Raw genomic sequence first — 13545 nt, forward strand, 5'->3', positions numbered from 1 at the left:
TAGATAACACTTGGACAGTATAAAGCTCCAGTTCAGGAAAACAGCCTTCTTGAGACTAGCCCTCAGCTGCATACTTAAATTAAAATTAACGTAGGCTTAAAATTGAACACGTAGCTCATTGTCCACAGAATTAAGGACTTGTGAGACCTTGCGAGGTTCTCCCTACAGCAGCCTGGGCCACCCCACCCCACCTCCTGCCCACTCTCTTCTCTTGGTCCCACGTGGTGGGACCATGTCCCGAAGACACAGCGTCCACGTGTTTGTTTTCTCTGGGCGAAAATTCATGAAATAATATGAATTCTGTACCACAGGCTATTAATAAAGAGGGATTTCTATTTTTTTTTCTTTAAATTTGCCACGGGTTAAGTTGTGCACAATGTGGCTCACGGCCTCAGACAAGGCTTACGGGATCACGGTTTGCTCGGATGCACCGGGGGACTCCGAGGAGCAGCAGGACCCCAAGCGCAAGCTTTTCCTGCTGCGTGAGGAGAGCGGTCCCTGCACCCAGCATCCCTCGGAACCGCTCCCAGGTCCCATCTCAGAGAAAACCACCTGCTTTATGCCAGAAGGAGCCTGGGAGCCACCTAATAGCTGTAGAGCATGGATGAAGGGGGAACCAGGACTCAGGGGTCAAACTGGGATGTTCAGAGTCTTCTCCGCTCCCAAATTTCCCTTGAACACCTGCATCTTTCTACCAGGAACTCTCCCTCTTTACAGCCCTTCCTTGGAGTCAAACAGACTCTTGGACTCTCCAGCTCTTGGGAATCAAACAGAATAATCCGTGCTGCCACCAAGCTGAACCTCACGCTGTACTCTATGGAGGTGAACAGTCTTCAAAGTTTCTATGTAGACGCTGCGCTCAAATTTTAGCCCATCTCCTGATGGACAAGTTACAAAACACGGCGTCCGTGACTTCTCTATTGACTGATTTACTGATTTTAATGTTGTTTAAAAACAAGCTTTAAGTGATTTTGCTTTCAGAATTCGTAGCCGTTGGCCAGTTAGTCGTCATTTTGGTTAAATCTGGCGAAGAGTTAAGGGAGAGTTGGACACCAGACAGCCCGGGCTTTCATGTCCTCCTGCAAAGAAATGCCACTGATTTCACTAGAATATCAAGCCGGTTTTCAGGACTGATGCAGACACTTACTTGCATATTTATTTTAAGTCACGGTTACAGTCCTGTTAAATTTGACGGCACTAGTCACTGAAATAAGCGTTGCAAACGTAGCTCCCTGAGTTATGAAGCAAAAGCAATTGGATTTCTACGACAGACTTACAAAAGAGCCAAGATAAAACTTTTTATCACATCACGGTGAGAGAGTCATACCAACGGTGAAACTTTAACAGTGTATTTTTACAGCAGTAATAACTTTCCTGAAAGGGGAGGTAGTACTTTAAGCAGAAAATTTAAGTACCTTTTTATAACAGTATGCAAACCAACTTACGTTATAGATAAGATTGACCAGCGATAAAAACATATTTAAGTTTACGGTTTTCTGAAACAAGGTAAAAAACCCCACGGCTACTCTCAAACTACCCGGGGCTAACCGGAATCGGATTGCTAATACGAGTGAGCTACAAGATTTTAATCTGCTTGGACACAGGTTTGTTAGTCAGCTAAAAATACCACCCACTCTATGTTTACTTACCGGCTGAGATCTCACCAAAATAGCAAGGGAGACCTCAGACTTCCGCACCTCGGGTCACAGGGGATCAGGCGCTTCGTGTGGGATGGCGAAGGAAAATCAATCGGCTGACCGTACCGCGTTCAGGGTGATAAACCACTATATAATGTCTCTACAATGTCCAGACTGCCCAGCGCTCCTTCTACTACGAGTGGACATTTTGAATGGGATTTGCTCTCGGTGAAACGTTTCCCTCACAATTCCAGCAACGGCTCCTAAGGGAAGAGACTGGCACTCAACCTCCTCCTGCTGCCTTTGAACTACAAAATGAAGAAGTGGTTTAGAACCCCCTGAATCACAGAACGGTTTGGGTTGGAAGGGACCTTAAAGCCCAGCCAAGTGCCACCCCCTGCCCTGGGCAGGGACACCTCCCACCAGCTCAGGCTGCTCCAAGCCCCGTCTGACCTGGCCTTGAACCCCTCCAGGGATGGGGCAGCCACAGCTTCTCTGGGCAACCTGGGCCAGTGTCCCACAGCCCTCACCGCCAAGAATGTCTTCCTCAATCTCATCTCAATCTCCCCTCTTTCAGTTTAAAACCGTTCCCCCTCATCCTGTCGATACACAAAGATATATGAGGTCACGCACTAACTACGCGGTTGCGACAAATTCCTTCTAAAATTTTATGAAGGCCAAAGCAGGATTTAGGCAACCAGCAGACCAAGAAAGTCTTCAGTAGAACTGAACCAATGGAGTCAAAGATGCACCAGAAAAACGCAAAAGAGGCTGGTTAAAAAAGTACAAATCTTTTTCTTATAATAAAAGGTTTAGGGTATACCGCCATTAAGCCGAAGGAAGAAGATTGTATAAATACTACCTTGAAAAAACTCTTTCCGCCCCTTCAAAGTGATTCCCTTACAGGTTTCTGAAGCAACGTACTAATAATTTTCATACGAGTGGCTTCCAGGTATTGAAGAAGGAAACAAAAGTTCCGTTTTTTCTTCCCCGAGGGTTCAGAGATACAGCAATTGCGACCCAGCTTCCAGAGCCTGGGAAATCTGCCCTCAGGATCTCTGGCAGGGTACTGCTCCCGAGCACGCTGCCCAACGCCTCGGCTAAAACCCTTTCAGAAAAAGGAAAACTTACAATTTCACGGGGGATCGTTGCTCTTGCTACTAAAGAAAACCCATGCTTTCGTAGCGTTTCTTTGCGACCAAAGAAATCCATGGCTTTTAAAGCCCACGTTCGTATCAGAGCAGGAAACAAACTCAAGCTTTCTGTTAGAAAAGTGACTTGGGAGAGGTGTACCTATCATCTTCGTTGTTAAAAAGAAAAAAGTTATTAGCTGTCACACCTTAACGGAGTCTTAATGTAATTTCCTTACTAATTCCAAACATAAACACAGCTGTATTTCCTAAATATTTGATTTATTTGTAATAGCTACGTCCACAGCAACCAGCAGCTCAACGCCTAGACACAGTAAGGAAAACCTTCATTATTTCTGATCTTAATCTGACTAGCGATGAGAAGAGATAAGGCAACACGGGCGTTTTCTCCATACAAAACCCAAAATAATATCTTTTACTTCAATTTTTTCCACTACCCAGTACTAGTAGATTCCATCCCTAGACATTTCCCAAGGGACAGAGACGCTCCAAACATCTTATACCTGGAAACATTCTTTGCCAAAAAAGGGAATTATTTTTTTATTAAATCCAAATATAAAAGTAACGCGACTGACAGGGGGAAGATTAGATTCGCAACAGAATTCTCTTCTTTAGTAAAGCAAATACTTTCCGTCATTTTTCTGCCTTTAGGTTATTTAGCGATACTTAGGATGATACTTTCCACCACAAAACAGAAAAAAATTTGAAAAACCTAATTTTAAGAGGGTATTGCACGCAAGCAAATCGTATTTTAGTTCTAAAATTTGTTTATTAACATATTGACTGAATGATCTGAATAAAAAAAAAAACTTATTTAAATCCACAGATAATGTGCAGATTTAGCCATTTATTTCGCTAATATCTGCTCTCTTCGGCATGAATTATTCAATTGCTATCCCATTCCCCCAGCATTCACGTTAATTTAATGAGCAAGGGAATCGAGACCAAGCCCTGAAAACTAAGCATAAAACTGAAAACACAGACCGTATTTCTTTATTTTAGAGCAACTTATATCAACATGTTGCAAACAGGGCCAGGATGGTTTATTAAAGAAGAGTAAAAAGGCTGTTAGAAATTTAGACCCATAATTTCTTTTTTTAAGTTCGTGCTATTACCATCGTATGAATGAGAACGTGTCCTGGAAAGGAACTCTTGCTCTAGGCATGATAGAAACCCCAGGCTCTAAAAATGTCCCCATGCTACAGGGCTTAAACATAATACGCAGAATAGGAAAAAACCCGACATTTACAAGAAACGTCTTTAGGTGACTGGCAAATGTTTTGAAATTCAATTTTGAAACCCACTCAAGCACTGCTGCATTCATCTTTGCCAACTGTTGCCTGAAAAACACAATTAGTCTCTACCAGCTTCAACTTTTTTGATTTATTCCAGCACACCTCACTTTAAAACTTCCAAGGAACGTCTTCCCATGTGAGCTAAGGCTACCATTCTTCATACGTGGCTTTCAACTTCTTCCTTGGCTCTGCCAGGGATGCCGCCCCACGCTGTCCTTCAGTCAAACGTTTGCGATTAAGAAATTTAGAACTTTCTTTTAAAGTAAGCACCTACGGAGATGCCAGAAAAAGAGGTCTTCAAAATAGCTTTATAAAAAAAAACCCAAAACCAACAAGCCTAAACCAAACGCACAACCTGACAGCTGGCAAGATGTGGGCTTTATTAATCACAGCATCTCACTGCTCGTCTCTCGGTTTGTTGTAATACCTATTGTTCCTCAACCCCCGTTTGCAACGCACATCCTTGGGAGAAAGGCATCGCTCATTAACGCGGGGAATACCCATTAGATGGGCAGGCCTCACTACAACTAATAAACGGCGACGATAAACAGCAATAACTAACAGGGCAAAAAAACGTGAGCGTTGGCATAGTCTCGCTTCTCCAGACCATAAAAGAACAAGAGACACTCAGAATGGGAAATAAAACTGGGTAACGGGTGGGCCTCAGCTTCCCAGTCTCCTTCCACCTCGCCGTCCCAGCAACACCAACCCAAGTGGACCGGCAGCGAGGTGGGCTGGGTTGAACGCAGATGCCTCAGGACACCTAAAACCAGAGCCTTCTAGAAAGAAACCGACCAGAGAACCTTCAGCTTGATACCCGGGATTATTTTATCCTATCGTTTGCCCGTATCCGAAGAATACTACAGAACAACTTCCTCAACTAGAACTTCTCTTTTATTTCGCATAACCGTAATGTTTCAAAGACTACAACTATATTTAGCGTTCACTGTTTCCATCAGACCTGGGATTTCCACAGCAGGACCACCAGCGTTCGACTACCAAAACAGACCTTCATCTCCGATTACAGATGCTTCACTACCACGCATCCCTACCCGCGGGACGGCGGGAAGAAAGAGGAGCCCAAAAAGGCTTACACAAAGCTTTACTAAAAGCAGCACCATTTTATAGACGTTATCAGCTTCCCGTAGAAAGACGCCGCCGAAGAACGAGACTAAAAACGTAGCGATGTTTTGAGGCGAATCAAAACATCCACGTGAAGTTGCCAGCCTGGAAAAAAAACGGCTTTGAGGGGGGTTTCTCGCAACTCACTCTGGCAAACTTCTACCCTTCAAATATCTTACCTGATTACATGTGTTAATGTCGATTCCGCTTTTCAGGTATTCCACTACTTTGTCCAGATTGCCAGCTCGGGCAGCTCGGAGAAAGCTTGCATTGCTGTCGGACTGTGAAAAGATAGAGAAGAACAAAAAATCTGCCGTTAGCTCCCGCTTAAAAGAGAGCCCAATTTCATCGCCAGGGAAAGGTTTCCGCATTTCACACCGCAGGAGAATAAAACCGCGAAGAAAACTGACTTGGCGTTATATCTGCATTAATTAGCATACGCATACTTCGGGCCCAGAAGAACCGCAGACCTGTCGGACTGAGCAAAGCAGTGGCTGAAGTTCAAAATTTAGCCAGAACCAAAGCAAAAAAAGAAAAATAAAATTAAAAAAAAAAACCACAGAAACGATCGTAACTGATATTAGCAACGAGGCAAAAAATAGGCATCAACTTGCTGGCTATAGATTTCTAGGGGTTTTATATACGTGTATGTATACATATATATACACAAACGTACATATGTATACACATGTACACACACACACACTTAAACTCTGGAAAAATCATTGACCGATCCTGTTTTCGGCTACGCTACTTAAGAAAACACACGTTGGCTTTGGATTTGCGTTTGGCATAAGAAGTTACGTGACTACAGTGCACATTCATACCAACGCACTGGAGAAAAAACACCATTCCCAGAGCCAAAAAAAGCCCTATGGCTTTATTTTGCCACCTGTGACACAGAAGCAGGGCACGTTAAAAGGGGAAAAAAAAAACCCCTAAACAATTCCCCCAAAACTGGGCAGCCCCGAAGCGTAGCTAACCATAAAACAAAGCGGACGAAGTACTCAAGCCCGAACATCCAAATCCAGGATAAGGCTGTAAACACGCTCACTCCCCAACCCCCTGCATTCATACCTTCCCATTTAAAGCCCCATTAGCATTTACAGGTTAAAAAGTAAAATCAAATCTCGTTTTTCAGCTCGGTTGCGGGAGGGACTGCCAAGCAAGGCAGCGTGGAACGCGTCAGCCCTCTTGCCTTTACCTACGAATACAACGTGAAATTACGCTGGCTATTGGAAAGCGGCGCGCAGTTTGACGCTCGCCCACGCGTGAACTACGCGCAGGTAAATCGGCGGCTAACGCGACCGCGGGAGGAAAAACCAAAGTCGCGCGACAGATTTGATGATTAAAACAGGACAAGCAGGTGGGGACGCACAGAGAGACACTAACAATTTTCACACTTAAAATAAATAAAGAGGGGAGGAGTGAACTTCAAAAAAGCAGATGCGTAACTCTAAAACCTTTTTTGCGGGGGGATAGGATTGGAGAGGCGCAGGAGGACGCGCACGCCGTCAGACAAGCACTCGGCCTTCCGTTGGAACACCTCTGATTGAGCGTGTTTCTCATCTAATTTCACCTCCCTGTCCGAAACACAGGGTAAAAACCCTTCTTCCCCATTGTGAGAATATCCTAAAAAGCCTCCCACCTTTCAGTTTATTAATCCTGACGGATAAAGCAATTTATTTCAGTCACCCAATCCATCGCAACACGTTTATTTCGGTCACCCTACTTATCACGCTGGACTAACTCCCTTCACAATCCCCGATTCCAACCTATTTTAATCCGCAACAGATGGGTGTCATCAAAACGATTCTTCTTATGACCGCGCTTCCATGCCAAGACAGAAATATTGCCTTTCAAATTCCCTTCGGCAAACGGCACGCGCATTTTCCACATCTTTTACTGTTAAGAAAACAGAGCATCTTTCCAAAGAGGCCGCGGGGAGACGGGGAAGGTAGCGCAGGAATTCCCGTTGACAGAACACTTGAGGAGCTCCAAGGCTTCGGCCAGGCGAGCGTTTGGACGAGCCTTGACACAGGAGCGGATTCCGATGGTGACTTGAAAAAGATCATTTTTTTCCTTCGAATGAGAGCTATCAGTGGTGCCCCGTCTCTCCTCTGACGCGTATCCGCGCGTAAAGACACAAAATTATATTTTAATGTTTGAATGTCCTTGAAAAATTACCTGGCAGGGTAAAAACATTAACCAAGAACAAGACACTCTTGAAATTAATGGGAAAAGCATCTTTGTTCTCGATAGGGCACACGTTTTACTTGCTTTTTCCCCGTTTCTCCCATGCTTTACTACTTCTACAATAATTTACGGCGCCAAAACCGCAGTCATCTGTTTTTATACTTTTAAAAGGTTACGCAAGAATGATGCAACAAATGAACATCCACAACTCCTGTTTTATTAGGGATGAATCAATCATCCCGTGTTTTTCTTTCCCGCAGAGCAACGCGAAAGGCTAAAAATGTTAAAGTCTCAATTACTGCTGGAAGCTCTGACCGTAGCTAAGACCATCCGACTGTATCCCATTAATTTCTGGCTAAGAAGACGCAAAAGCAGGGCTTCCAAAATAGATTCTCATTTCCCCGATTCATACTTTTGTTATCCCAAGATTAAATCACTGCAACGCACATCACCCTCAAGACACATCCCGTACAGCTGAACATCGATCAGAGTGCGGCATACGAACTTCTTGTCTACGTGAAGAGTTATTATGAGTTAATTCTTCAAGATTAACTCCCTCTTACAGGCACTTTTATTCCAGAGGCGTCTCTCGTTGTGGACGTTCTCACTCTGAAACGACAGGGCTTCATCGTGACTAAAAGAGGAGCAAAACTGCTAAAATCCCAGTGAAACACGAAGAGATCTTGATGCTTTCTTTAGGTGCCTTTGAAAATCGTAGCCTACGGGATCTTCAGGTTTTTATGAATTTTCTCACTGTAATGTGCACTAATGTCATATTAGAGACAAATTAGGCACTGGATATATACTCACCTCATATTAGATTAATATAATTGTACCCATCTCTTCGAACCCCGGCCTCTCCTTTTCCAAAATAGTTTCTCACAGACTTGCACAATGCTCTCCATTAAATCCAACTTGAACACCCAAATAAAAGGACACAAATCAGCAACTGAGCTGCTTCATACACAAATTCCCATACAAGTAGCAGCGAGCGCTCCCTTGAAATACTCAAAAGATTCAACCCTGTGTTTTACAAGTCAAGAGCGCTCATATCTGTATTTTCTTTCCTGGTTTTGTCCGGCAATTCTGATTTTTCAGAAGGTCATCAGTAGTTTCTCCTTTCCCCCGTTTTTTCAAGGTCTTCATAAAGCATTTTTGTCAGTTCTACTGTCTCAACAATTTACTCACTTTAGCACGTCCCAATTTCAAATCCATTTTGACAAAGCTGTCCCAGTGGTCAACAGCGGCAGTTTTCCACAGCCTTACCATGCTAGGAAACGCCGCCTTTTCATCTGTGGGCTTTTCCGATTGACTCCGTCATCTCGTGAAATATTTTGTTCTCGTACACGTAGATTTTTAGTTGAATTCCTGACGCGTTTCAGTGGCACAGAAGCCGGCGCGTTGGTCTTCACTAGTTTATCGACTGGTGAAGACAAACTGCCAAGAAACCGTCATTAGAAGAGACTTTCTTTACAAGAGAGAAGATGAAAACACGGAGCCAGAATCCTTTGCACCGTCCGATATGTATCACGTCATCTCTTCCTACGCACACGTCCCTGAGACTTTTTTTTTTTTAAGGAGTTTTACACATGTATGCAGATCGCATGTAAAAACATTTGGTGTTATTTAAGCTTCTTAAAAGCTCCTATCTCTTAGCTTAACTTTTCTTCTTTAGCTTTTGGCTGCGGATCAATAATTTCAGCCAGAAACGCGAATTTTCAGAGCGCTGTGAGCAAATAAACTACAAGGCGAAAAAAATCTCTAGAACCTTAAGCGCACACGCAGCAGAACGCAAACGTGTTCTTTATAAGTATCTTGTCTTGGGAAATTGTGTAAGAAAACATAAGAACCAATCGAGTGAATATATGATTTTTAAAAAAAAAAAAAAAAATGACTGAGAGGGTGTGGATTCAGCTTCTTTCCTGCTAATTGCAATGCCAGAATTTTGCCTGTGTTCGAAACATACAGCTCAGGGAATTTTGGTAATTAAATGAGGTATGGAAATTAATATTTTATTCAAACAGTCGGAAACCTTCCCTTCTTTGGTTCCTCTGTCCTCCCTCTGGTTGCCTTCCCTGGCTCGGAGCGTACCACATCACTTCGGGCACACGGCACACGCCTCTTTCTTACAGGGATTTCAGAGAGATGTGCAAAAACAAATCAAAACGCGTAGCGTTGGAGTCATACGCTGTACCGAACCCACAGGAATTTCTCCACGTATTCAAGTTTCCTGCTGAAAACCAGCTTCACGCTTAAGAAGGAAAGACTGGGGGAGTAGGAGGCTTCAGTTTTCAAGAACCGGCTTTCACGGCAACATTACCCAAAAGCATCCCAATACTTGTTTGAAATCACGTCTATAGTAAAAGTATTCCTGCAGGCTGGCCTCGGCACGGTAACCAAAGAGTAGTTCTGCACCTTAATTTAACATTTCTGGGTTGTATGTGTATTAAAGCGTGTATCTGAATACTAATAACCCTTTAAAACTTAAATTTGAAGTGCTGACTCTGGGACATACTGCTCTGATTTGGTGGAGGAAACGTATTCAGGTTTCAGTTTGGAAGGGGCTGACCCTGATCAGGAGGTGAGCAAAACCTGCTAGTAACTTGTACGCTTTATAGAAATGAAGAATCTCAAAAGCGTTGGCACTTATTAAAACTCTCACGTTAAATTGAATTATTGTTGCACCTAAAATCAGCATTAGCACAGAATTTGTCGGGGTTCTCCAGGTTATCTGACAGCGTTAATGCCCTTTCCAAACTCCAGAGTTGCGAGGCAGAGTTTGTCCAACGGGCTGTTTCCGTAATGAGTAGAACGCCGACGGCTTGTTAACTCTTCTTCATTAAAAAGCTCTTAGTTGACGGGTGGCTCATGGTGACAATATATTCAGGTGATACCTGGCGTTGAAAATTCAGCTCACTGCAGAAGGAAAGCTGCACCATGTCAACTCAGGTTCTCACGGCTTCTTGATGTTTTTCAGTACTCAAAAGACGCAGGGGGGAAAATGACAGCTACGTAAACACATTCCATTACGTTTTTATTAAGCCATACCTTCTAGAGCGCCGATTTATGCTCCCACCCTTGAGATAACCACTACATTTTGTCCCAGTTGGCTTGGTTATGCTCCAATTTCAGAAACCATCTGTTCGAACCAGCCATCGTTCAATTGGGCGCAAGTCTAAAAGCGGCACAGACGAGGTGCTACCATTCCCCAACTCATTTCTCGCGTACGTATTGTAGCTTTTTCCATCCCGCCATTCAAATGCCTAAGGCGGGACTTCAAAAGGAACGCTTCTTCCTGGCGGAAGAGTTTCTGTAAACCTCGCCAGCTAATTTTTCAGTGTCTCAACTTTTTTTGTAGCCTGAATTATTGTTTTTAGTGACCTGAAAGTGCCGCCGATCTCCAAAGGGCATCACCACGCAACCGCACTGATATTGCCAACTCCAAGCCTAAGATGCAGCGATGCCTGGAAGGAGGCAAAGGATTTTTATATCTTTTTTTTTTTTTTTTTTTTTTTTTAATTAAACTACCACAGCAGAGTCTCAGCCTGCAGCTCTGATACGCGTGCCAGAACCTCAGCTAAATCTTTCACTTCATATGGCACAGGCTCCGTAATCGAATACTGGCAAATGAGTAAAACGAGATAATAACAGCTGTAATGGAAACATATTTTCCCAGCCTTTAGTGAAATAACATTCACCTTCTGAAAGAAAAGAAATGCAACAGTGCTTTACTTTCAAAGCCACTTCCTTTGCTTATAAAAATGTTAAGTTTTCCTCCCATTGGTTTACTGGAAGACAGGAAGGAAGATAAAATCGCAGATCTTAAAGAAATTTCAGTATCTAAACTCCTGGATGAACAACGTTCCCAGTTTTCTTATTTCAATTTCCCAAAAGTATGTCTATCACGCAGCTTTTCCCGTTCAAGCACGTACAGACATTTCAGATCTAATCCGTCCCGCGACGTACCTTCGGCTGTCTGGAATTCGTTAATAAACGGTTGAACCGAAAAAGCCCACAAGTCAGAGAGAGCCGTCTTAACTAAACCAATGTCTCTTTCGCATCATCTAACGCATCTTATTCTCCAGGAAAAAGACACAACTGACCTTACAATAAACTTATTTATTTATTTATTTAAGAAATGAGAAGCTGAATCATAGGAATGGTGAAGCATGAGGAGGCAGACCAGCTTTCAGAGACAAGAGATCCCTAGCAAGTTACGTATTCTCTACCAAGATGTAGCTAATTGCACCTAGCGATTAATTATTATCTCAGGGGTCTCTCTCTATGTGGATGGTGACGGTTACAAATCAGAAAAATAAAAATATTCCTTTAAGTACACATTACGCACTTGAATAATTTAAGGCGCTTTGAGTATTTAGGCCAACTAATCACAGAACGTCATGAAGGAGATGGGGAGGTCGGCACCACTTTTACCGGCATCGAGCTGGAACTGGGGCCGGAGATGCCCCCACCGTAATGTCGTGACAAGTATGGCGTAACATCAAGATGGTGAAATGGCTACAAGAACAGAAAAAGCTTTCGTGCCATGAAAGCTTATGACCCAGGAGTAAAACATTCAGTGATTTCAAATCCAAACTAGTTTGCACGTATTTAAACCCAGAAAACAATGGCCTGACGGAGAAACCTGTGATAGAGTTGACTGGATTCAGAAGTGACCCCTTCACCGCGTCCCGTGTTCCCCAGAATGAATATTCTCTCCTTAGATCTACTCAGGGATGCGTAGGAGCCGAAATTATCCAGCGCCGGAGCAGGTGGGAAGGCTAATGTAGTTTGTGTTTGCGATACATAGCGGTAAAAGCTGTCTTAGGTTGGACAGAGAGGCTGCAGCCCAAAGGAGATGGAGTGCGTACCGACAGTCAAGACTCAGAGCGCCCTTGAGAAATGAATTTCATTGGTATGAACTGGAGGAAGATGGAAAGAGCCCGCTGCAAAAAAAAAAAAAAAAAGCTAAGGACATAAAAATAGGTTGAGGACTGCATTATGATTTAGGCATATCATAAAATAACAAATGTGTTACAATTCCAACGTATTTTTTAATATCGGTTGAATTGAAAGACTTCATCCGGTCATTTTAATATTTGCATACGACAGTTTTGTAGTGGTTTCATATCAAAGACCATTCTCAGAAAGCTGCGTTTCATATTTAGAAAGTTTCTTATTGCTGTTACATACACTGCCCAAACAAACGTGTATTTCTGAGTAACGTAAGGAGAGAAGTCTGTGCCTGGCTAACAGCTTCATCGGAATACCAGATCCCGCTACAAGATCGCTCCGGACAGACGCAACTGAAAAGCTATTACATCCTTAAGGACCCTTCTGATTTTCGCTAATGGAAAAGCCAGGCTTCAACTATTCTACCTTTTGATGGCGATGGGAAAATTCCCAATTATTTGTCAGGGATGACTTTCTTTTTATGCTGCTTGTTATATTTCGACGCCTTTTGCAAACTCCTCCTTGCAATTCCAGAGCTCGCAGGACACCAGCCACTCTCTTCTTTCCACCGGAACGTGGTTTTGCTTCGTTTTTAACCAGGGGAAGAATAAAGAAGACAAAGGGCTGTCTGGCAAAACGCTTCACTATACGCTTCATTTTTACCACATCTTTAGGTGCAATCGACCTCAAATTAAACACGTTGAAGTTTTTTGCTAAAGGATGGATTTAAATCCACACCTAACTGCGTTGCTGAGTTTGGGCCAATATTAGCAAATACAGCAGCAACAGAGGGAGAGAAAACTACTGTAAAAATCGACCCTTACTTGAGCCAAAAAGCAAATGTCTTCTACAAACCCTTTCTGATCCTTAGCGGCCGCAGACGTCCGTGGGAGTCCTCCCACTCCATTCATTCATTTGACATACTGGACTGGCTGCCAGCTGACTTCTCCTGCGTCAATGAAGGATTTGTGAGAACTGAGGCAAAACTGCGTAGTTCTCCATGAAAAAGGAGAGAATAAAAGTCTTTTGCCCAGCTGCGTGTTCCTCACAAATACAGCACTCGAAACAATAGGGTTTTTTTTTTAATTCATCCTGATTTTAAAATATAAAGTAACAGCAGTGACAGGGTTCTAATCCAGGAGAGCACTTGAGTACTCGCTGAACTTCAGGCACGTGTAATCCCCGACGTCC

General features: G+C 43.2%; 1 protein-coding gene across 22 annotated transcripts in view; it reads right to left on the reverse strand.

Moving 5' to 3' along the window:
- ANK2 (ankyrin 2) overlaps positions 1-13545 on the reverse strand; it is a 239340-nt gene that overhangs the window by 144666 nt on the left and 81129 nt on the right. For all 22 annotated transcript variants that reach the window (XM_054204194.1, XM_054204193.1, XM_054204189.1 and 19 more), the window contains exon 2: positions 5385-5486. In XM_054204194.1, coding sequence (XP_054060169.1) covers positions 5385-5486 — 102 coding nt within the window. The remainder of the gene's footprint in view (positions 1-5384; positions 5487-13545) is intronic.

Source organism: Rissa tridactyla, chromosome 5 (genome assembly GCF_028500815.1).
Source record: "Rissa tridactyla isolate bRisTri1 chromosome 5, bRisTri1.patW.cur.20221130, whole genome shotgun sequence".
NCBI classification, from domain to species: Eukaryota; Metazoa; Chordata; class Aves; order Charadriiformes; family Laridae; genus Rissa; species Rissa tridactyla.